This window comes from Budorcas taxicolor, chromosome 8 (genome assembly GCF_023091745.1).
Source record: "Budorcas taxicolor isolate Tak-1 chromosome 8, Takin1.1, whole genome shotgun sequence".
In the NCBI taxonomy this organism is placed as follows: domain Eukaryota; kingdom Metazoa; phylum Chordata; class Mammalia; order Artiodactyla; family Bovidae; genus Budorcas; species Budorcas taxicolor.
This window is the reverse complement of record NC_068917.1, coordinates 86,589,280-86,615,163: the sequence shown is the minus strand read 5'-3', so window position 1 is coordinate 86,615,163 and position 25,884 is coordinate 86,589,280. Positions and strand designations below refer to the sequence as shown.

General features: G+C 38.0%; 1 protein-coding gene across 1 annotated transcript; it reads left to right on the top strand.

Annotated features, from left to right (window-relative positions):
* Positions 1-1,505: 1,505 nt before the first annotated feature.
* NOL8 (nucleolar protein 8) lies at positions 1,506-24,536 on the top strand. The gene is made up of 16 exons (XM_052645078.1): positions 1,506-1,644; positions 2,299-2,361; positions 3,711-3,789; positions 5,602-5,737; positions 6,180-6,248; positions 7,399-9,255; positions 10,457-10,570; positions 11,041-11,163; positions 11,445-11,535; positions 14,129-14,267; positions 14,890-14,967; positions 20,154-20,425; positions 21,929-22,055; positions 22,612-22,682; positions 23,423-23,502; positions 24,129-24,536. Exons 1-16 carry the CDS (start codon positions 1,506-1,508, stop codon positions 24,177-24,179), a joined length of 3,489 nt encoding a protein of 1,162 aa, XP_052501038.1. The 3' UTR covers positions 24,180-24,536.
* Positions 24,537-25,884: the final 1,348 nt, after the last annotated feature.

The following is a 25,884-nucleotide window of genomic DNA, read 5'->3' as shown; positions in this document are numbered from 1 at the left end:
CCCCAGTCACGGAAGAGGCGGTTCCGCGAGCACTTGAAGAGGGAGCTTCTTTGTATTTCTTCCCCTTCCTCATTTCCGCCGACAGTATCCAGGAGATAAGGTCATAACCCTCTTCTGTATGAATCAGGGAATTTTTGTTTGGGGTCTTTTGCGGACTTAGAGGCAGGGGACGGGGTCATCGCGATTGCCTTAAGACTGGAAACGAAATAAAGAACACTGGGAAACTGAGAGTAGTAATGGAACCTGAGGAGGCTGGTTTGGAAATCCAGTAGGAAGAAAGACATAGGGTACTTGTTGGGACACGTGACTAGAATTTAGGGCCGTACGCCGCGCTGGATGTAGAAAAAGAAGTGGTGAGCCCGGGGTTTGGGGCCTGGGATGGGAAGGGGCTAATTGGCCTACCTTCTCCGTGCATGTGTTCAAGGCTTCTCAGAGAAAGGATGGCGAGGGTAGGTTTGGGACAGAGGAAGCTACCAGGAAGATACAGGCCGTGGCTCACGCCTAGATCTCGACCCATGCTCCGGCGTTTTGGCGTTGTGTTGGGGTTCCGTGTGTGCGGAGTCTGTCAACTTGGGGGGAGGGGCTTGTTGGGAGCTGAGCACCGGCTGGGCACTGAGACACGCATTTATAGGCCTTAAATCCCAGTATCTCTGGAAAAGTTTTCCTGAGTCCCTTCTATTCCAACACCCTCCCTAGTACAGTGTTAGAATTACGGGTTCAGAAATTAGATTTGAGTTATAATCTTAGCTTCACCGCTATTTCTCTGAATGGCATTGGGAAAGTGACTTCACCTCTCCCGCTAATCTGATAAAAAAAAGGTGCCTGGAAACTACGTACAATGCTGGCGCATAGTGTTGAAAAAAAAAAAAATCTGTATTAGTTTTGATATCCATTGCTCTTTTTGTGCCTGAAAACCACTTTGTATGTATTTCTGTTGTAAGGTAGTATTGCAATTGCAGCATTTGCTTACTTCTCATTTGACTGTGAGAAGCTTGAAGATGGAGAGCTTAAAGAATCTGCCTGCAGTGTGGGAGACCTGGGTTCCATCCTTGGGTTGGGAAGATCCCGCGGATGTTAATATGTCCCATCCCATTTCTGTCAGTTTATTAAAGTGAGTGAATAAAGGAGAAACACCTAACAATATGGATTAGTAAACTCAGGGGGAGTAGAGTGTATATTGTGGTCATTTAGAGGGAAAAATAGCCACCTGCACCTGTGTCTGTTTGTAGCGGTTCTGTTCCAAAATGCATTCATGAAGAACAAGCATGTAGTGTGTGAACAGTGTCTTCAGGAATAAAATTGGGAACAGTACAATAGGAAGGGAAGCACAAATCCAGGCAACCAATTGGCATGGGAGGTTCAGGGAAAGGAGTTGAGGGTTTTTTCGTTTGTTGGTTGGTTGGTTTTATTTTTGTTGCTGTGTTTGTTTGTTTTAGATTTAAGGGAAAGAACTCTAGGTAGAAGTTTTTTTCCACTAGAACACCCTGAGTGTTTGTCCTGCCTTGATGAAAGCCAACAGAGAAATGAAACGCCTTTTTGTGGGTGGTCTTGGGCAGAATATTTCTGAGGCAGACCTGCAGAATCAGTTCGGCAGATTTGGAGAAGTTTCTGATGTGGAGATCATCACTCGGAAAGATGATCAAGGTAAATTTAGAGTTCTTCATGGGTAGTTAAAGCAAATATAACTCAAGTCAAATATCACAAAATAAAGGAACCCCCAAAGATGAATGTTAGCACTGAACACTGAAAGTGATGTTATTTCATTATGATAGTATAGTACTAACCCCATCCCAGCACATATGCTCTGGAGGTGTTATGTATGAAATCAAAAAATTCTAAATTCCCAAACATCCCCTCTCCCCTTTCTTGTAGAGGGGAGGGAACATGTGGCTTGCAGAATCTTAGTTTCCTGACCAGGGATTGAATCTGCCCTCTGCAGTAAAAGCCCAAAGTCTCACACTGGACCTCCAGGGAATTCCCAAACATCCAATTTCTGAAACATGTTGCTTTAAATTTTCAGAGCTAAAATTCTAATAATTAGTAAGTGTCCTGTTAGAATACCACTAACATATAAACATGCAAAATGTTTCCTTAACTGACTGCTTGACATTTTTCTCGTACATATTTTCTTTTAAAATATTTAGATAATCATGCTTAAAAATTTGCAATCTTTGTATCCAATGAAAAACAAACAAGGTTTTTCTTTGAAAGAGTAAGTTTCTAAGAGGTCTTTTTTAAATTTAGAAGTCATTTTTACATTATTCTCTGGGTAAGAATTTAAATTTTTTTTTTTTTTAGGAAACCCACAGAAAGTCTTTGCATATATCAACATCAGAGTAACAGAAGGAGACCTGAAGAAATGTAATGAATGTTTTCTATACTATTTACCATTTCATGTCACTATGTAATTTGGAATAACTTTGATTCTAAATCTAAACAGCCATGTTTATGTCATTGAGAGGGACAACCGTGATGAATAGAATTCTGATATTCTACAGTTTGAGATTTAGATTGATTCCATAATGCATGACATATGGTAGCACATTACCAACAAGTTTGCTCAAAAGTGGCATTCTCAAATATTGTGGACAAAGGACCATGCTTTAATAGAAACTGCATGTTACCTATATCCCACTGGATATTATGCCATACCTCACTCCCCAGGGTGTTCATTTCTCAGGTAAATAATTCTTGTTAATAAATGCTCTTAGAAGAGGGCTTTACATTATGCCCTTATAAGATCATATCCTTGAAATTATGAAATATCTATCAATAAGTTTAAGAAAGCTGAGGACCAGCTGTGGCCTTCAGTGAAGAGTGAGAGGTAATTCATACTGCCACTAATGTAGAAATGCATTCTAATTATTTGGAGACTGAAAAGTCAAAAGACACTGAGTAGGAAACATGCCAACAGAGAAGGAAGGCCGTTGGCCTTTTGTAATATCATCTGTCCAGTTGGGAAACATATGACAAGTACATTGCAGTTAAGAACACAGTTCTGCTGTGTGACCTAGCAGTTTTATTTAAACTAGAAGACCCAGTTTCTTTACCTGATATATGACCAAGATATAGGTTATCTCATAACATTACTGTGAATATGAAATTGAATAATACTTCTGTACTTAGCACAATACCTGTCTCATAGAAATTTCTCTTAGTGATAATTATTAAGGAAGCTGATAGCAGATACTGAGAAAAATCAGCTACTAGAGTACAGTAGTTAAAACACAGTTTAGTTGCTTGTGCTGATATGTTTGCAAGTTATGCAGTGATAATTAGTATGAGGTGATAAATAAGAATGAGTAGCTGTAGGATTCCAGTGTCCTCTGATTCTCCCTAAGAAAATTACATTAATATTCTATAGTTTTAGTATGGTAAATAACAGTGATATGTTAAATAAATACCAACCATTTGCCAGAGATTTCTGATATTACTTTATAAACAAATGACAAATTTTGCTTAGTTTTGCACATTTACCTCATTTAAATCTTCCAGTTACATGAGACGATAGGGAATATAAGAATCTAATAAGTGGTCAAGATAAGAATGGGACCTAAGCCTCCTCTTTCCGGTCTCACTTTCCTTATTCTCTTTCCTCTGTGTGTTTGTGATAAATAAGTTTTCTTTTTTTGGTACTAATTAGTAAAAGCACATGCTGAAATATATTTTTGCATTGCTATGTACTTGGGTACTAATTCTTTGCTTTATAGGTATGTCTGTTTTAAATAAAACAAAATGGAAAGGTGGGACACTGCAAATTCAGCTAGCAAAGGAAAGTTTTTTGCACAGGTAAGGTTTGCTGTATTTGATTTAATCCAAACATTAACACACTAATTTCTTAATATTGTAAGTGATTTTATATGTTCATTTAATTGATTTGAAACTATCATATTATTACAGTTTTAACAAATTTATGCATTATAAGTAGAGCTAAAATCCTTCTTAACTGAGACTTCCTATGACCCCAGACCCCACCAAAGAAGATAATGTAATGCTCTTATATATGTATACTTTAACCTATAAAAATATGTACTTATTTGCAGCTTTTTAGACAGAACCTTTTATGATGATGTAGGTCTTCCCCCTTCTTTGTAATACCTATTTAGTACTATTTTAGAAAATGTGCCACAGTCTAGTTAATCATCCCCCACTCATGGACCTTTAGACCATTTCCACTTCCTCTTGCTAACAGATGACCCTTGAAGATAACTTCTATATATGTACAAGGGTCCCTCTGGTGTGTATGTCAACAAAAGGAGTTGCTATGTCATGGAATTAAGCACACTTAAAATTTTAATAGATGATACCAAATTGCTTATGTTAACTTTAAACTGTTAATGAAAGTGTCATACAAAAACTTAAAGATAATAGGGATCCCTGTAAGAGACGCATAAGATTAATTATGCTTAAGATTTAAGAACAAGGCAATGTACAAACTATTAAAGCATTTTAAGATCCTAAAAGTATCCTTAGGGAGAAAAGATTGTATGCGTTTGGGTGCTTTCAAAATAGGAGACATTTTCGGAATGTACAGATGAAGTGACCAAGAGAGTTTTAAGATTGTTCTCAGGCAAAGAAGTGCCACAAGGAAAAATAAGGTCTAAATCAAATTTTGTGGATATAGTCTGGAGACAAAGGTGAGGAGTTTGTTCTTCAGCTGTGGGCCTCTGTGAACAGGGTAGTGACGAGATTTTCATTCAGCAGTACTTTTGTGCCTATTATAGGCAAGAACCGGGGCTCTCATCCTGAGCAGGGTGAGCATACAGTGCTGCTGCCTTTGAGTACCTGTGCACATCTGCCTGTGGAGTATGAATCTTGGAAGCTGAAATGTAAAAGAGCCACAGTTCAGTTCAGCTCAGTCGTGTCCGACTCTTTGCGACCCCATGAATCGCAGCATGCCAGGCCTCCCTGTCCATCACCATCTCCCGGGGTTCACTCAGACTCACGTGCATCAAGTCGGTGATGCCATCCAGCCATCTCATCCTCTGTCGTCTCCTTCTCCTGCCCCCAATCCCTCCCAGCATCAGAGTCTTTTCCAGTGAGTTCACTCTTCGCATGAGGTGGCCAAAGTATTGGAGCTTCAGCTTTAGCATCATTCCTTCCAAAGAACACCCAGGGCTGATCTCCTTTAGAATGGACTGGTTGGATCTCCTTGCGGTTCAAGGGACTGTCAAGAGTCTTCTCCAACACCACAGTTCAAAAGCATCAATTCTTCAGTGCTCAGAAAAGAGCCACACCAGAAGCAAAGAGGCCAATGAGAATTGGTCAGCACAGGTGACCAGGCCTGAATCAGATAGGGAGTTTGAATTGGGAGATTTAGTTGGCATTCTATTCTGCATTCTCTTCATTATAGGAGTAGTAATATTCAAGATTGAGCAGATTAGACTCTGAAAGAAGAGACCTTTTCCTCATAACAAAGAGAAGGGATTAAGAATAAGTTAAAATACCAAAAGTACAAAAGTTGAAAGGAAAAGCTGAGAGACCCCAAATGATACCTATGAAGTTAAACAGCTTTATAGTATGAAAAAACAAGACAGAAGCATGGTTAATAGTGTGATTGGTTATTTTAACTCTCTTATTTATATTTTTTCTTTGATTTAGATTGGCCCAAGAGAGAGAAGAAGCAAGAGCAAAGAAAGGGAAATCAACAACAGGCAATACCAGCTTGTTAGACAAGATGAAAACAGTGGATTTCCATGTGAAAGCTGTGCCAGGAACAGAAGTACCAGGGCACAAAGTAAGTCACCCCTGGTAGCCTAAGTAGTCTAGGAACCAATTCCTGAGACCAAATGACCATGAACATCATGTTTAAAGCAATTGCTTTTCTCTCTTGCTTTGAAGCAGTTAACATGAATAGTGCTTTATGATCTTCCAAGTGCATTTACAGCTCTTGGGAAAGCACAGGTTTCCCCCATTTTAGAAAGAGAAATAAAAACCCACATGGAGGCAAGTCTCCTGAGGGAAATAGATGTGGTGAGGAGTCCAATCAGGTCCCAAGTTTGCCTTTTTAATGGCTGTTATTTCTGTACCATCCTATGTGATTTATATGGGATCAACAACTGCCTCAATTTTCCTTCTTCTTTCTATACTCTTTTTTCTTAAGTTATATTTATGCAGAATGGTTAATCTTTTCGGTTTGTGACAAGTATAATAAATATATCCTTTTTTTTTTCTTTTAGAATTGGGTTGTGAGTAAATTTGGAAGAGTCTTACCTGTCCTTCATCTAAAGAATGAACGTAAACGTAAAATATCCTTAGCAGTTGGCCTTTCAGAGAAATTATTGTTGACTACAGTGGTGGATACTTGCAGAAGTTAACTTCGTATCTTCGGAGTTTCACTGCTGCTGTCAGTAAATCTTTAGATGTTTAAGAGTTTTTATGTTCCCAATTTCTCTATAAGGTAAGATCCACTTACCTACATGTATGAAACAATTAGAGGACAAGAAAATGTAGTGATGTTTTATACAAGTAAGTGATACAAATGATGCTTGTTAAGCAAGCACTTTTACTTACTAATTTATATATCATTCCTCTTGTTTGACATGGATTCAAAGCCATTTCCAGAGGAACTAAGGAAGGACAAGGGAACACAGTGCAGTCATAAAAGTAGCCTTTTGATAGCAGAGAGGAGGATTTGGAAGGACAGTGTAAAGCCAAGAGATAATAGACAGTATTTGACACACTTCACATATAATTAGCCAGGTATTCAGTAGTTACTAAGTGAACAAAGGAACTTTTCAGGAGTGAGCCATTCAAGCAACTTATACTTGTCTATTTGTATGTTTTAGGAAATCAGCCAATGCCATTGACGTTGACTGGAATCTTTCTGGACAGGGTTAGCAACAAAACAGATCTGATAAGTATTAGCCTTCTAAGAAAGACCTGCAAAAATTCAGAGAGTGAGTGAAATGTGAAGTGGATGTTTGAGCTAAGAGAATCAGGTCTAGGATGAACCAGCATTGAAAAGACAGGCGTGGTCAAAATGTTGGAGAATCTTTGATTCTCAGGTTTGAAATAACCAACGCAGTGTCTAATTGTTCCCCCTCTGACTTCCCCTCTATACTCTGCTTTATGATGTTAGCAGTGAATAGGTTTCTCAGACATATAGAAAAGTACCTAGAATATAATCTTAAATCAGTTTGTTGTAATATACATATACAACCCAAGTAATTTCTTCCAGTTAATAGTGATGATCGTTGGTTTTCACTCTGGACATGCCATGGACATGTCAGTTCCAAAGACCCTCAGTTACCTAATGAAGTCCTTTTCTGTTTGATTGGAAACTGAGGGTAAAATGAGTCAATGATTTGCTAAGATAAACAGTATTCTTTTGCTTAATCAGATTGATAGGTTTTTCTAAAACCTAGTGCCTTTTTTTGTTCCTTGACTGTTGGTGACATCATAAAGTATGATCCCTCAAAATACTGCCACAACTTAAAGAAGATAGGGGAGGATTTCACAAATGCTGTTCCTGTATCCAACCTCACCTGGGAACTGGAAGGAGGGAATGATCCCATGAGTAAGAAACGGCGAGGAGAATTCTCTGACTTTCACAGCCCTGCCAAGAAGATAATAAAAGTACAGAAGAATGAGGATTCTATGAGATCAAAACCTAATAGCATAATGGAGAGTCCACATTTAATACAACAGGTTGCACAAAAAGCACCTCATAATTCCATTACTCCTAAATCACCATATATAACTGAATTTGATCATCAGAAATTAAAAAATGTATTTTTTCAGACTTCTGGTTTAGAAACTACCAAAAAGAGAAATAGCATATCTGATGATGATATTGATTCTGAAGATGAATTAAGACTAATGATTGCAAGAGAGGAAAACTTAGAGAAAACTACATGGTCCTCAAATGAATTTGAAAATGATCCCTTTGAAGTTGTAAGGGATGATTTTAAATCTCATTTTCACAAATTTCATACTTCAACAGGTTTAGGCCTCAAAAACAGTGTCTCTTGCCTCAACGGTGAAAGTAATGTTACGGAAAATGGTTGTGACTCTGATTCAGGAGATACAGATGAGATCATTGCAATGAAAAAAAGTTGTGGTAAGATCGAAAATGGTGTAGATTTTTCACAAAGAGAAAAGTCTGTGTACAAGAAGACTTATTTGAAAAGCAGAAAAAAGTATGATCTTTCTGATGACTATATTAAAGAACAAAAAAGAAAAAACAAAGTAGAGGTAGCCCTCAGTCACAGAGTTAAGCCTCTTAGTTGTAAGTCTCTGATTGAGTCCAGTAGCAGTGAAGATGCTGATTCTATATCAGAATCAACTGAGTGTGAAGGAGATAAGGAGTATAACACCTTGATGGAAAACTGTCTCCGTGTGAATCTGACTTTGGCTGATTTGGAACAGTTGGCTGGTGGTAATCAGGAGGCTCCAAAAGAAGAGACTGAAAGCAATGGCCAGGAAGCCACTCCCAAGTGTGACAGGGCCTCCAAGAGCCAAAGGACCCCAGGTGACCTCCACAGAGGCCAGCAGTGTATTCATCCTGAGGAGATTGTGGCTTCTCTTTTAGAAGAAAGAGAGAACCCACGTGGAAAACAGAAAACAAAGGAAAATACCTTAAAGCCAAAATTTCAGGCTTTCAAAGGCGTGGGCTGTCTCTATGGAAAGGAATCAGTGAAAAAATCCTTGCAAGAGAGTGTTGCCTCTAATAATATTAATAAAGATCAAATTTCCTTGAAACTTGAGGAACCGAGGAATGTGTCCATGGGAAATTGGTCCCTGTGTGCTAATGGCCTATCAAGTGAACAGACTCCTTTCCAACATGCAAAGGCGGCAAATGACTCAAACCAAATTCAGCCTCAAAAGAGACAGCCTTTTGCGAGCCAGGGTCACAAAGTGGTGTCCCCTAACAGTTCAGAAAAGAGAAATAGAAATCCTATTTCTAGTCCATTGCCACTGAAAGATAAGAAATCTTCAAGTTGTGGTGCTAAGACTCCCAGCAGAGGCCTTGATGAAGACTGTTGCCACAGGACTGGAAGGTCAGGAGAGGGCTCTGAAAGGAGGCCTGAGCTGTGCAGCTCCAAGGCCCCTGAGAAATCACCAGAGGTTTTCTCAAGGAGAGACTCCCAGGAAAGTAAAACTGACTTCCCACTTTCTATTAATAGTTCACCAGATGTTAATGCTAAGGATAAGCATGCTGAAGATAATCAGAAACGTTTGGCAGCCTTAGAGGCAAGGCAGAAAGCCAAAGAAGTCCAAAAGAAGTTGGTTCACAATGCTCTGGCAAATTTGGTGAGTATATTTTCAGTCTAGGAATTTACCAAGAACTCTCTCCAGGTCTAGTCTCTTTCTTTCCCACAAATGTAGGCAGGCCGCTTTAGAGCTGAATGTTTGTGTTTTATGTCCTTGTGTCTATATAGTATATCTGGATATTGCTTTAGAAGGTATTACTGATATAGTTAAGTGATGTGTACTAATACATCTCAATTGCCATATATATCACCTGTCAAATGAGTCATGTCTTACCAAGATTTACTATAATGGGACCTTATTCATTTTTTCAAGAATTATTAAGTTCCTACAAAGTTCCAGGCCTTCACAGCAAGTGTTCGATTTATAGAAATGATCACTATCAGGCAGTATTGGTTCACAGTGTGGTGAACAGAGGGTCACAGTTCAGTTCCATGCAGTGGGAAACAAGTATGCCCATGTGCCCTGACAGGAAGCAGACCAGTTTGTTGGCATTGCTGGGGAGTGGGTACTTCCCTAGCTGACCTGAGTCTAGTGGGAAAGGCTCAGTAGAAATTGGTCTGGCAGAGGCAAAAGGGTAGGAAGAGAGAGGAAAGGCATTATAAGATAAGGTAGCAGTTTGTACAAAAGTGGATATTTGCAATAACTGACTAAATAGAGTACAAGGTGGCGAGGAGTGAGAGAGATAAGTAGGCTACAGGGCTGGAGTTTATTCTTAGTCTAAAGGACTGAAAGTAAGGGAGTAAAGACTAGTTGTGTTGGAACAGGAACTGGCAAACGAGCCCATGTCCTATTTTAAAAGAGCCTCTTAACTAAGAATGGTTTTTACATTTTTAAAGAGTTTAAAAAAGAAGAATATAGAACTGAAACTATATGTGGCTTGCAAAGCCTGAAATATTTATTCTCTGGCCCTTGACAGAGGAAGTTTGCCAACTTATGTTTGGGGCAGATGGTTCAGGACGTGGTGAGAACAATAAATCAAATGGGACAAATAAGGGAACAAGAATAGATAGCCTTTGGGAGGTTTTGAGCCAGAACCAAGGCAGTGACTGTGGGAATATATTTTTAAAATAGCAGGAAGGCCCAACTGATGGGACTTGGTGATCAACTGCAAATAGAAAGGGAAAAGTTTCTATCTTGGGATGATGGCGGCATTCACTAGAGAAAAAATAGGGTGGGAAATAGACTTGGGGAAGGAGATGAGAGGTTGTCTTAAAGGTAATGCTTTTGATGACCACTCTAGGATGGTCATCCAGAGGACAAGCCGACGCACATCATCTTTGATTCCAATAGTGAAAGTGAAACAGAGGAGACATCCACACGGGAGCAAAGCCATCCAGGAGAGGAACTGGTAAAAGTAAGAAACTTAAGATGTCCATATGGGCATGCCTCTACTTGTGCAGATCCATTTTTGCATATTGCATACCAAAACCTGCCCCCAACTGCTGGGCTCAACATAAAATTTCCTCTGGGAGCCACAGTGAAACACAAAACTCCCCAGACCACCAAGCATGGATACTACAGGGGCCTTAAAGATTTTCTCCCACATAAATCTGTCCTCTGCAAAGTGACATCAATATTAGTGAAACCATGCAGAAAATGTTCTTACATATAATAACTGCCCCCCTTTCAGGCTGCATTAGAAGCCTCCTGAGACCCAAGTGGCCACGTAAATATCACTGAATCAAGAGTTTCCATTGTAACCACTACACTGTTTCCTGGGATATGCATTAGAGTCATTTCTTAAGTGTAAGGAGGAAAATTGCATAATGAGGGGAATACTGATTGTCTTGGTTATTAATAAACATTTCTGTCCTTATGTAACAGGAGTCCATGGGTAGAGCCTCTGGGAAGCTCTTTGACAGCAGCGATGATGAGGAATCTTGTTCCGAAGATGATAATAACAGGTTCAGAATTAAACCTCAGTTTGAGGGCAGAGCTGGACAGAAGGTTAGTGAAGACTGAGAATAAAAAAATTTGCAACATGCTTTTATTTTTTCAACATAGTCCTTAAATCTAGGTTAATGAAGGCAGACCTTGCCCAAACTCTTAACATTAAGGTTTTTGAGATTGAGTCCTCCATGGCCCTCTTTGTTTGGTTCATGGGTAGGTGAGGTTATGCAAACATTAATGTAGTAAATTTCACAGCATGGGAAGTATACTTGGAGGGCCTTGTTTATAAGTAATTTCTTGGGAATGCGACTGTCAGTTGTCTTTGTGTTTTGTCTTAGCTCATGAATTTGCAGTCTCACTTTGGCACTGATGACAGATTTCGCATGGACTCCCGATTTCTAGAAAGTGATAGTGAAGACGAACATGAAGGTAAATGACTTATTGTCCAAACAAACAGTCCTGATGTTAGAGCTGGCATACCTCGAGGAATCAACTCATCTAGCATCTTAACTTAACACATAGAGAAGTGTTTTATGTATATATAACACATACAGTGTTATGTGTACATGGTGTGTTATATGTACATGTAATACTTGTATGTATTAATTTATTTATAAAATTTTAATTTCCTGAAACTGCCAGAAAAGACAGGAATAAGTAGCATCTGCCAAAGGTACCATTTTCCCTCATCCCGTTCCTGGTGTTAGAAGTCAAGGACCCTACCTGGCAGAAGGTCAACAGGTCCTTGTGAGATTGTGTAAGACAGATATATCCCACTTGGTTTACTTAAAATGTTCACGCTCGGTGCAGATTTTTCAAAGCAATGTACCATTGAATGTCACTATACTTAAATTCATTCTTAAAGTAGCTCCCTGCTTTCCTTTCCAATCTGAGAACTACTCTGTCTTTTCTTTTTCCTTCTTTCCTGAGTTTATCTAATCTGCATCTTGATCTTCTCCATTTATACCTCCTGTTCCCTCCTTTCTCATTTGCATCTTCACATTTAACTTTCTTCTATCTCTTCGTTCTTTCTACAGACATAGTTCAGTCTCATAGGTTCAAAAAGCCATTCTTCAACCCTGCCAGTTTTTAAGTTGCCATTCCCATTTTTTTTTTCAGTTCTAAGCCTGAAATGAAAAAATAAATTGCATCTAATTTAGAAGCAGTTGATTTTATTGAAAGTACAGTCTCTGGATATGATACTTTCAATTCTTTGAGGTGATTATTATGTATATTATACATTTCTGAAAACAAGTATTCCGAGAGTAAATTCTCCAGGATCCATACCAATTTATTGTTTCAGAATTTTTCACTCAAAATTCCATGTTGATAACATAGGAATGGATAGAACCTTGGGATTAGTCAAGAAGCTATAGATGTTGCTTTCTAACTCCTGCCACTTTTGTCTGTCTCATATTTAGAACTCTTTAGCGTGGGTTCCCTCAAAGCTGTGAATAACTGGTTTACCAAATGCAGTGGCATCTTCTCAAGCTTCACTCTTTAGCCTGCCTGTAGCATTTGTTACTGTTGATCATCCTTCTTGAAATGTTCTCTTCCCTTTGCTTCTATTGCACTTAAACTTCCTTGTTTTCTTCATAATTCTTGGTTCCTAAATTTTCCCTTTGCTTTGAGATATAGGCTCTTCCCAAGATTCTGTAGTCTGTGTGGCTTTAGCCTTCATTTTTACATGAATATATTCCAAATCTGGGTCATCGTTGGTCCTGGCTATTCTGCTTTTCAACTTTAGATACCCTTGAGAAAAATATCCACCAGGCATTGAGGAAAGAATAACTGGGAGCTCAGCAGAATAGTCAGGAGCAAAGATGACCCACATTTGGAAAATATTCATGTATAAAAAAAGGCTAAAGCCAGAGGGTGTTACAGAATCTTGGGAAGAGCCTGTATCAGAGGTTCCTTGGGAACCTTTGAGACTGAGTTTTTGTGTGTTGCTCAAAGACTGTCCTGCAGGTAAGCAACTTACCAATACACTGAGCCCTTTCTAACATTCTGTTCTACTTCCTAATTGTCAATATTAGGATAAAATTAAAATTGCCACTTTTTGAAGTCAGAAATCATTGAATATGAGCAGTTTCATATGGTTTAGCCTAATGCAGTGTAAACTCTTTGCAGTTTCTTATTTCAGTACGTGTTCATTTTGTTTCCTAGCATGTTCTCTTCCTTCCTCAGGGGACTACTTTGTCGTTCCTACCTTAGACTGTACCTGGTTTGTAAAACATTTCTTACTCCAACTGAACATAATCTCTACCTCTTTTGAACCCTTAGACACTTTGGGGCCATCTCTATAGAAAACTTATGCAAATCAGTGTTTTATTCTGTTAATTTCTGTTATGTAGTTGTGTATATCCTACAGTAACTTGAAACGGTCTTTAAGGCTCAGACTTCTTTTATGTTTTCGCTTATAATCCAAACTGGCTGTTAAATGTTTAACTTTGTTCACTCATATTTGTCTGTTTTTAGTAAATAAGAAAGCCAGCTTATAGGATTCCACAATGCCCTGTGTGTAGGCTCTCTTCCTGTGATATTTATTACTGAGTTTAAAAGCTAAATAACTGTCTGCTAACATATCATGTTAATAGTCAATAAAATTACCACCTTTCACTCTTTCATTTTTAGATTTACATGTAATTTAGATTAATTTCTGTATTGTTACGAAAAATCAAAAAATCTCTATTCACTTTAGTTTTGTAATTACTATCTTGCTCTATTACATTTGTCAATGTTTACCTTAAAAACTTAGACTTGCCACTGAAAGCCATTAATTTCATATTTTATTTTTAATTATAAGTAGAAATGGGAATTTTGTTTGCTGGTCATGCAATTTCTGGATTCACTGTGACGTCGGGGGCTTAGGGACAGAGAGGTTAGCAAAACAAGGTTTCACTTTTATTCCTCCTATCTTAATGTGCTTTGTACATGTTTAAGTTCTTGCTAAACATTTGATTATTGAGATTTCTCAAGTTATGTTTGCCAAAAGATTACTAATTATCCTCTTCCCTCGAAGAAATAAATGAAAAGAAAACTCCTGAGGAGGAAGAGCTTGCTGCAGAAAAATTGAAAGCCCTGAATGTTGTGCAGAGCGTTTTGCAGATCAGCTTAAGCAATTCTACAAGCAAAGGATCAGTAGCTGCTAAGAAATTTAAGTATGTCATGTTTCATCTCACACTTCTCTCTTCCTTTGCCACAAAATTAGGCCATTTTCAACTTCTTGGGGAGAGCAGTTAGCAATATGTATCAGACTCTTAATATTATACTTACCTAGTGATTCACTTCAAGAAACTAATCTAAAATTTTTTCTGTACTTATTACTGAAAAAATGGATAACTGTTTAAATATTAATAAATGTAACAGTTTATTATGGAAAATATATAATTTAGGAAGACTAGTATAATGAAACCCCTGTGTACCATCACCCAACTTCTCCAATCACTAACGTGACCAGTTTTCTCTTCTATACTTTTACTCACTCCCCCCTACTTTCCCCACTGAAATATTTTATACAAATCCCAACAGTATATCATTTTATCTATATATATTTTCCTGTTTTAAAATAATATTTGAAAATTCTTCAAAGATCCCCTCAGAACTGGGTAATTTTAAATATAATTGCTTATAAGGAGCTCCTAATACACTTACTTGATATTTATTCCTTTGTCTTGCTCAAAAGTGGAATTGTCCTGGTTTTGCATTATGTTTTGCTATTAGTTTTTCGAATTTATACTCTGATTTGTCTCTTCCAACTTATCACTCTCCTTTTTTAAATAGGGACATCATACATTATGATCCAACAAGGCATGACCATGCCACTTACGAAAGAAAGCAGGATGATAAACCAAAAGAAAGGTAAACTGCTACAGTTACTAGTAAGGTACCTGTGTTAATCTTTTAGATTTGGCAATTGTTTCATATCTATGTAAGATGCTACTATGAGGGGAAACTAGGTGAAGGTTATTTCTAGTTTTTCTGTAAATCTAAAATTATTCCAAAATTAAAAGTTTCTTTTAAAAAGAATCACATTCAGACCATATGAGCCTCCTCATTGTGGAATGTCTCTGTACCTACCCGTCAAATCTGGTGGTGTTTCTGTTCCTTTAATTGTCTTAAAGTATTTGGGTCGCCTGTGAATCTTTTTGGGGTTCACTTCATTAGACAAAAGCCAAAATTCAGTGTAAGATAAACTTTTTTTTTCCACCATGGTGTTCAGCCGGGACTGCTGAGGAATAATACCTTTAAACTCATAAGAAGCTCTCTTGTTTGAACAGTTGGAGTTTCTGAGCTATATCTAGGCTCCCAACAAAGGATTTTGCTTTATATTAATAATTGGCCTGGTGTACAAATTTTTCTCTTTAGAGTACAATAGTAAATGTAAATGTATTAGCCTTTGCAGTCCAGATGGTCTCTCTTACAGTGACTCTTCTCTGTCCTTATAACAGAAACAGAGCCATACATAATACATAAAATGAATAAGGCAGGCTGTGTCCTAATAAAACTATCCAGGACACTGAAATTTGCATTTCATGTAATCTGTACATATTATGAAGCCATCTTTTTATATAGTTTTGTCCAGTCACTTCAACCTTCAAAAATTATTCTTACCTTGCACTCCATACATAAATAAGCAGCGGCTTGGATCTCATCCATGGGTGTGCTTTGCCAAAACCTGCTTTACACTATATTTTCCTGAAAAAATAGATTTGTTCTTGCTTAGAAGATATTTCTTAAATTTTATGTTATTTGCCTTCTAGAGAATAGGAGTCTTCAAAACCATGAGGTCCTAGTTCCTTATTTAAAAAAACTTCTTTCTTAAGTTTCACCATCTCTGCTTATGCTGCTGCTAAGTCGCATCAGTCGTGTCTGACTCTGTGCGAGCCCTGCCAGGCTCCTCTGTCCCTGGGATTCTCCAGGCAAGAACACTGGAGTGGGTTGCCATTTGCTTCTCCAGTGCATGAAAGTGAAAAATGACAGTGAAGTCGCTCAGTCGTGTCCGACTCTTAGTGGCCCCATGGACTGTAGCCTATCAGGCTCCTCCGTCCATGGGATTTCCCAGGCAAGAGTACTGAAGTGGGATGCCATTGCCTTCTACCATCTCTGCTTACATGTTACTGTAGGCAGCAAGAAGAAATCATAAAACACCTTCAACACCTTCCTGGGCATCTCCATTGCTAGATCACCCATTCATTAGGTGCCTTTTCTACTTACCAGTTAATAAAGGTGACAGTGTTGCTAAGCCTCCTGCCACTATATAACAGTGATCTTTCCCCCATTTTCCAGTAGTGTTTACTTCACTTTTCTGCAAGGCCTTACCTGAAGACTCAATTGGCATGTCGTTTCTACTAACAGTTTCTTCAGGGAGTTTTCATGCTTTTGCTAACACCCTCCTCACTGACCTTTCAACTTCTGCTTATTGTGTGGGCTATGAAGTCATTCCTACATTTTGGGCTTCTATAGTAGTACCCCACTTCTAGGTACCAAAATATATATCAGTTAGGTATTGCTATGTAAAAAATTGCCCAAAAACGAAGAGCTTGAAACTAAAAATTTATTAAGTATCAATTTCTGTGGGTCAGGAATTTGGGAGCACTTCACCAGGTAGTTCTTTTTTGGGCTCTCAAGAGGTTGTAGTCAAGATGTTACCTGGGGCAATAGTCTCTGAAAGTTTGCAACCTGCCTGCAGGATGGTTCACACACTTGACCGCTGGCAGGGGGCCTCAGTTCCTTGCTTTGTTAACCTCTCCTTTTGGGTGTTTGGGTGCTCTCAGAACATGGTGTCTGACTTTTCCCAAAGACAGTGATTAGGGAAGGGGAGAGAGCAACGAGAAAGCCAAGGTGCACTCTATAGTCCTAGTTTCAGTAGTTGTACACATTCACATCTGCCTTATTCTGTTCCTTAGAAGAGGTCATTAAGAACAGCCCACACTGAAAGGGATGGAGGAATTAAATTCCACTTCTTGAAGTATCAGAGGACCTTTGGACCACTTTTAAAACCACTACCTTGTGTTTCATTGATCATGGAGCTCAGTTTCATAGGAGGCTTATTTGACTTATAGCCTATGGTTTATTTAATGAAGTATTAAAAGTTTCTCTGTATAAGATAGTCTCCACCAGTAAGATGATCATTTAGGACATTATTATTTTAGGTAAAACAGAATATTTGGCCTAATAAAATAGACTCTAATAGAAAAAAAGGATGTTCAGTTCAGTCGCTCAGTCATGTCCGACTGCGACCCCATGAATTGCAGCACGCCAGGCCTCCCTGTCCATCACCAACTCCTGGAGCTCACCCAAACTCATGTCCATTGAGTTGGTGATGCCATCCAGCCATCACATCCTCTGTCATCCCCTTCTCCTGTCCCCAATCCCTTCCAGCATCAGAGTCTTTTCCAAAGAGTCCACTCTTCGCATCAGGTGGCCAAAGTATTGGAGTTTCAGCTTTAGCATCAGTCCTTCCAAAGAACACCCAGGACTGATCTCCTTTAGGATGGACTGGTTGGATCTCCTTGCAGTCCAAGGGACTCTCAAGAGTCTTCTCCAACACCACAGTTCAAAAGCATCAATTCTTCGGCACTCAGCCTTCTTCACAGTCCCAACTCTCACATCCATACATGACCACTGGAAAAACCATAGCCTTGACTAGACGGACCTTAGTCGGCAAAGTAATGTCTCTGCTTTTGAATATGCTATCTAGGTTGGTCATAACTTTCCTCCCAAGGAGTAAGCGTCTTTGAATTTCATGGCTGCAGTCACCATCTGCAGTGATTCTGGAGCCCAAAAAAATCAAGTCTGACAGTTTCCACTGTTTCCCGTCTATTTCCCATGAAGTGATGAGACCAGATGCCACGATCTTAGGTTTCTGAATGTTGAGCTTTAAGCCAACTTTTTCACTCTCCTCTTTGACTTTCATCAAGAGGCTTTTTAGTTCCTCTTCACTTTCTGCCATAAGGATGGTGTCATCTTCATATCTGAGGTTATTGATATTTCTCCCGGCAATCTTGATTCCAGCTTGTGCTTCTTCCACCCCAGCGTTTCTCATGATGTACTCTGCATAGAAGTTAAATAAATGTGGTGACAATATACAGCCTTGACGTACTCCTTTTCCTATTTGGAACCAGTCTGTTGTTCCATGTCCATTTCTAACTGTTGCTTCCTGAGCTGCATATAGGTTTCTCAAGAGGCAGGTCAGGTGGTCTGGTATTCCCATCTCTCTCAGAATTTTCCACAGTTTATTGTGACCCACACAGTCAAAGGCTTTGGCATAGTCAATAAAGCAGAAATAGATGTTTTTCTGGAACTCCCTTGCTTTTTCCATGATCCAATGGATGTTGGCAGTTTGATCTCTGGTTCCTCTGCCTTTTCTGAAACCAGCTTGAACATCCGGAAATTCACGGTTCACGTATTGCTGAAGCCTGACTTGGAGAATTTTTAGCATTACTTTACTAGCGTGTGAGATGAGTGGAATTGTGCAGTAGTTTGAACATTCTTTAGCATTGCCTTTCTTTGGAATTGGAATGAATACTGACCTTTTCCAGTCCTGTGGCCACTGCTGAGTTTTCAGAATTTGTTGGCATATTGAGTACAGCACTTTCATAGCATCCATCCTTCAGGATTTGAAATAGCTCAACTGGAATTCCATCACCTCCACTAGCTTTGTTCAAAGTGATGCTTCCTAAGGCACGCTTGACTTCACATTCCAGGATGTCTGGCTCTAGGTGAGTGATCACACCATCATGATTATCTTGGTCTTGAAGATCTTTTTTGTACAGTTCTTCTGTGTATTCTTGCCACCTCTTCTTAATATCTTCTGCTTCTGTTAGGTCCATACAATTTCTGTCTTTCATCAAGCTCATCTTTGCATGAAATGTTCTCTTGGTATCTCTAATTTTCTTGAAGAGATCTCTTGTCTTTCCCATTCTGTGGTTTTCCTGTTTCTTTGCATTGATCGCTGAGGAAGGCTTTCTTATTTCTCCTTGCTGTTCTTTGGAACTCTGCATTCAGATGGTTATATCTTTCCCTTTCTCCTTTCCTTTTGGCTTCTCTTCTTTTCACAGCTATTTGTAAGGCCTCCCCAGACAGCCATTTTGCCATTTTGCATTTCTTTTCCATGGGGATAGTCTTGATCCCTATCTCCTGTACAATGTCACGAACCTCATTCCATAGTTCATCAGGCACTCTTGTCTATCAGATCTAGTCCGTTAAATCTATTTCTCACTTCCACTGTATAATCATAAGGAATTTGATTTGGGTCATACCTGAATGGTCTAGTGGTTTTCCCTACTTTCTTCAATTTAAGTCTGAATTTGGCAATAAGGAGTTCATGATCTGAGCCACAGTCAGCTCCTGGTCTTGTTTTCCTGACTGTATAGAGCTTCTCCATCTTTGGCTGCAAAGAATATAATCAGTCTGATTTTGGTGTTGACCATCTGGTGATGTCCATGTGTAGAGTCTTCTCTTGTGTTGTTGGAAGAGGAATCTTTTCCTGTCTAAAAACTCAGTTTTGGAGACTGCTGTGTAACTCTGGTTAAGACCAAAAACAAAAACATATTCCTACATATAGAGCAGGTTTGATGAAAATGGAAACATTTCATCCAGACATATTTATAATGCATTTCTACAACAGAATTAAGACTAAATCCTTTAATGCCAGTATCATAAAACTCACCGTTTTACAATTTGATAGAGTATTAAAAGTCATGTGGTTTAACCTGGTTCATTTTGTAAATGAGGATACTGAGGCCCGTTGCAGTTAAGTAATTTTCTTACTCATAGCTGATATCTTAGGTGTAATTTCTGAAGTGTAGTTCAGAGGATAAAAGAGAGGACAATATGATTCATGTTTAATACTTGGAGCTGTTTGAAATAATTTTGTGTATTGAAAGCTTTTTCATTAAGATTCTGTCTTATGAGTTGTATATGTGGATCCTCTTGGTGATTGAAACAATGGGACTAATGTTATCCAAGGTATTTTTATTTCCTGATTTCTGGAATTTTTCCAAACATTGACTTTTTTGTGATCTCTGATAATGTCAATGCAGTAAAGCAAAACGAAAGAAGAAAAGGGAGGAAGCTGAGAAACTACCTGAGGTGTCTAAGGAAATGTATTATAACATTGCTATGGATTTGAAACAAATATTCCAAACTGTAAAAGATACTAGTGAAAAGGAAGATAACACACCTTGGAATGAGGACTCTGATGGAGAGAAAGCTGAGGTTTTCCGGGACGCTCCAGCTCTGATGACTCGTGATGAGCAAACTGGCGGGTTCACATTTTCCTTTTTTGAGTCTGATGCCAAGGATGAAAAGGAAGGTACTTTTTTGTTTGTTTTTACTTTTTCATTTCATGCAGTTTGAATTTAATTGAGTCTACTGTAAGTATGATGATTTAACATTAGCTGAAGGCAGTATTCTCTTCTCTATCTAAATAAACAGTCTTTCAGTCAGCATTACATAACCATAAATGTAATGTGCCTAGAGCTGTGTTCAACATAGTAAGAAATTGTTCTTGAATTTGGAAGCAAACTTCTAGGTAGCTGCCATATGAAGGCAAGCCAGAGAAATATGCAACATTCCTTCTTCTGTTGAGTAGAAATAGTCATATATTTAAATGTTTAAGAAGTCATATATTTAAATAGCTTTACATCTTTGATGCAGTTGAAGAAGCCATAACTTCAGGAAAGCCAGTGTTATTTGTTAGGAGAAGAGATATGCAACCCTGGCTCTAAACAGATAGCTGTGCTATCAATATACCAGCTGTTTCAAACTTTATCCTTAGAGATTTGCCAGAACCTAGAGAAAAGTATAGCACTGGTATATATAATTTTCCATTCCACTTCAGGAGGTTTACCTCTGAAGTCCTATGAGTCTAAAAGTTTGAAACACCTATTCCTTAGGAAGTTGCTTCTCACCTAGTGTTTAAGATGTAAGTGTAGTTTTTCTGAAAGTTCACTGTAAAAGCAAGGTATACCTATACAGAATACACCTAACAATAAGTTCTACTTGAAAGATCAGCAGTTAAAATAGCATCCTCGTGTTTAGCAGATAGATATTAGATTCCAGCTTTGTGGTACTACAAAAGGAGGTACAACAATCAAGTAGTTTTTCCAAAATTGTCCTAAATAAGACACAGTATATCATTGGTCTGCTTATTTCATTCTCTTGCCTATGCTGTCCATTTGAGTACCAAGGTCAGTCCTAAACTGTTGAACAGAGTTGGTATGATACAGATATTTTAATTTTTCTAACTTTGAGAGCCAAGTGTGAGAAATTGGCCTTGAAATGATTGCTAAGACACCTGAGCAACCTGGGACATGTGTTTTATGTGCTTTGGAAATTATGAGGACTTGTGAGGTGATCATCCACATCTTTTAGCAGCAGCTTTTTCAGCAGTTTTGGAAGGAAATTTGGGAAATTGAAAACGTAAAGATATGTTCCTTTTCTCCTTTATGAATGAGCAGGAAGGCAAACGGGTTTCACTGCATCATGTTATAGCTTAGGCTGCTCAATGCTAGCACAGGTGTCACACTTATTTTGCTCTTTCTTGTAAATTGTGTTGTTCATTTATAAACCTTCAGTTTTTATATCTTTTTATAGTATTTATGTATTCCTTATGAGATCACTGTAGCAATGCCAAAAAATAAAAGTTTCTCTCAATATTTGAAAATCAAAAAGATACTATATATTTTGAATTAATTATTAAGATATTCAAAATGTAGAAATATGTATGCATGGTGAAAGTAAACAACTGAATGTGTCCATAAATACTTGGACTTCAGGTTACGTTGTATCATCTTTCATTGTTTTGATGACATAGAGACCTACAGAGTTGAAGCAGTAAAACCTGGGAAGATCGCCTGGCAGGGAGACCCTCGTTTCCAAGACAGCAGTTCAGAAGAGGAAGATGTTACTGAAGAAACAGATGACAAAAAGCAGAGCCCTGAGTAAGTAATGTGTTTCTGTCCAGATATATTTCATAATTTATAAAATCTGAGTTAGACATGCTTTAGAGATATTATAGAAGTATCTTAAGTTTAGCTTTTCAAGACAGTTTTCGTTTTTTGGCTCCTTTACATAGTTCTGTAGTCTTTTTGTCATTGGGAGCGTGTTTCTTTTCCTTGAGATTTGGATAGCACTGGGGGGGGGGATATGCTGTGCATAGGAAAGAAAGCCTGCTGCTGAAGTCCCTGGTCTGGAAGAGGATGCTTCATCTAGCTGGCTGCTACTCCACAGGAAACTGGCAAAATGGGTAGCAGTGGTTGGGTGAGAGCATTAACAATCAGCATAGGGACGATAGAGCGTGTACTTACATCTTTGTTACCAAAGTTACACGTAGAAGCAAAGAATGTTGAATAGAGAAAGGGTGATATTACTGTGACTCAGGGTAAAAATGAGCAAGACTGAAAGCACAGATATTTAAGGCATAGTTCATTTATATTTACAGTTGAACATTTCTTAAATGTTGAAATTAAGTGGCCAATTTTGTCTTTCTCACTTCAGAGAAGTATCATTACCTGAGAAAGAGACTACTAGATTTTTCTTTTTCTCTAAGAATGATGAGAGACTTCATGGTAAGTCAGTTTTTTGATTAAATGGTATATATAGTACATCTCTACTTACATATAATGTGTTCTGATATATTAATACTAACATGCATCCAAGTAAGAACTGATTGGGAAAAATTCTGATCCTTTGCAATGTGATATGCTTTAGCCCCCTCTTGTTAGACAGAAGCTTGTTGATTTATGAAGCTCTGGAAAACTGAAAGCTCCCATTCATCACCTCAACTTACTCGCTATCCTTAGCAAGGGCTTGTTTTGTTCCAGGGGCTTGCTGAGATGCTAGACATACAAAATTCGCAAGTTTTTAGTACCCTAAAAAGTTCACATGAAGTATACTCAATATCTTGTAATAAACTGTAATGGGAGAGAACCTGAAAAGAATGTATGCGTGTAACTGAATCACTTTGCTGTATACTTGAAACTAACACAACATTGTGAATTAACTATACTTCAGTAAAACAAAAATAGAAAAAAAAAGTTCACATGAAAATGCTGAGGCTGTTGAACTCATTTCTGAAGCCTAACAAAAACAGAAACTAAGTTACATCATAGTAAATGGTTTATAAACAGTAAAAATCCTAGCAATTCTACATTTTCATTTTCTAAAAGAATACAATTTTTTGAAAATTAGCATAAACTGGGGGTGGGGAATTGTGTTAACTCGAATTGAAGACCTTGATAATGCCAGCACTAAAATATTGTCTGTTTTAATATTACTGTGCCGCTTTGCCCTTTATTTTCCCTTCTAGGTTCTGACTTATTTTGGAGAGGAGTGGGAAGTAATATTAGCAGGAATTCTTGGGAGATCAGAACAAACAATTTGCGTATGGTGAGTATCGCCATGTTAATTGTCTCCTGAAATAGATATGATGTTACCTTTGTGTTGATATTTGCCTGGTGTAGGAATATAGGAAGGCATGAAACTTGAGATAACTGAAAACATGATTTAAATGCTCACAATTAATAGTGCTGGAAGGGAAGTTTTAATTGTTTAATTCAATCCACCCATGTGCCCATTGAGTGACTGATCTGAGTTCTCGTCATGCTTATTAAGTAACAGGAAATGATGAAATATTTCAAAGACTGAATTACAGTTTCCATTGTAAGCACTTAAAGCCAAAAGTCTGAACATTCCATATACAAGTGAGCACTTCCAAAATGATTTCCACAACCCAGTCACTGAATAATCTAAATTTTACTTTATATAGTTACTGAACACTGTGAAAGTTATTTTATTTTTAACAAAGACTTTTTTTAAATTTTATGGCTTCATAAATTTCCAATAATTTATTGAAAAATGGAGGAAGTATAAGAAATAATATAAACAACATGAGGGAATTATTAGAGACTTTGACTGAAGAGTCTACTCTCAAAATAACAATATGCACACTCTGTCTTATTTATAAACCTGCCATGCCACACCTAACAAGGGCTTTTGATTTTATGTTTTTCTAGAACTGTCGGAAGAAACATAAAGATGCCAAAAGGAGAGTGAAGCCAAAATAATAAATGTCATCATTAGTTTGGATAATGTAAAGAAGTCTCACCATGGAAATTGGAATGATCTAGAAAATGATTTTAGCTGGCAAAGAATTCAGAATGAAGGAATATTCTAAATCTTATCTGGGGATATCATTCTGATTGCTTTCTTTTTCTATAGATTTCCTATTTGTTCTTACCTAATTACTTCAAACAACCTGAACATTTGTTTTAATGAAGCAGAAGATAGCCCCTCAAAATACTTTGTATATATTTGCCCTCCATCTTCAATAACTAGTGGACATTTCTTGACATGAGGTTTTAAAATATATGTATCAGAGCACTTTTATTTTCCAAGTTATGTTTCATGTAAATTATACTTGAAATATTTCTGATTGTATTAAATATACCTTACCTCCATTTTGTGGTTTTTTTCTAAGAGGTTGAATACAAGTCAACTTTGAGTTCTGTATTTGTGTCCTAATGAATAAGCTAACTGAAATGCAGGACATTTCAGACCAACTTTCATGGGAGAGTTCTGTGAGGACCAGAAAATGCTAAATGCAGAGTTTTCCTTTCCTTAGCCTCCAGGAATTTATGGAGGCAGACCCGTCAATCCCAACTTCTAGTTAGATTAGAAGCTTTTGAAAAATCGAAATGCCTGAAAGATAACATAGTCACAGTTAGGAGGCAGTGCCCTGGGTCCAGATAAGAAAACAGATTTACTACCTCATTAAATTAATGTGGCTAGGATTCAAGACAGATAAGCCCCTATCAAACTGGGTTCTGTACAAAATTATGCTTTATATAATAAAGTCCCAGGGGATTATCACTGAACCATAGTGGGTGTATCTGAAATTTCATATTTATTGATTTACATCTTGATCAAATATAAACCCTGTGAAGGCTGGGATATCACCTGGTTTGTTAATTGTTAGGCCGGTACTACCTAGAACTATGTCTGGCTTTAACTGGATGCTCAGTAAACAGGGTCTGAGGAGCTAAGTAACTGAACAGTCATTCAGAATTCCTGTTTCCAAGGCTTCGGACGTCATGAAAAATGGCAGCCACCTCTCAGCAGGAAAAATAACTGCACCTTTTCTAGTTGTTGATTATATTTGTACCATCTTACCTATTGCTGCATAACAAGTCATCCTATTAACACTTGTTCACTTTCCTCACAGATGAGCCACTTTTTCAGGACTCTGGGGCCTGCTCATCTCTACTCCATGTATGTCATGGGAGTGGCCCAGCTGGCACTGAAGCATCCACTTCTAAAATGGCCTGTTCACTCAGTGCCTGTCCATTAGTTTTCTCAACTTAACTTTCAGTTTCATAGCAGTTAATTTTCTTCCTGTTCCTATTTTAGGAGCAGGAAGCAGACGTCTTCAGTCCTAGCCCAGAAACTGGCTGAGTTATTTCCACTATATTTTATAGGGTAAAACAGACATTGAGCCAACCGAGTCTCAAAAGTGAGGGGACGTAAATGCTCATGTCTCAGTGCAAAGAGTGTTCAGAATCTGTGGCGATGTTTAAATCTGTTATACCCTCCATCTCCAGAGCAGACAAATGTAATATCAAGTAGCTTCCTGCATCCCTAATTCGTGCTCCCCAGATATATGCACTTTCAGAAATTTTGTTTCCTCTGATATTATTTCTGAATTTCTACCTAACATGTTTATGCTGTGATTTCTTGGCTTTTCAGTTTTAGACATTAAATTTAGACATCATT

Coding starts and splice junctions, on each gene's coding strand:
- NOL8 (XM_052645078.1), top strand. CDS start 1,506: ATGAAAGCCAACAGAGAAATGAAACGCCTTTTTGTGGGTGGTCTTGGG. Junction 6,249..7,398: donor AGAATGAACGTAAACGTAAA/ATATCCTTAGCA, acceptor ACTGTTGGTGAC/ATCATAAAGTATGATCCCTC. Junction 20,426..21,928: donor TGCCAAGGATGAAAAGGAAG/GTACTTTTTTGT, acceptor TTGATGACATAG/AGACCTACAGAGTTGAAGCA.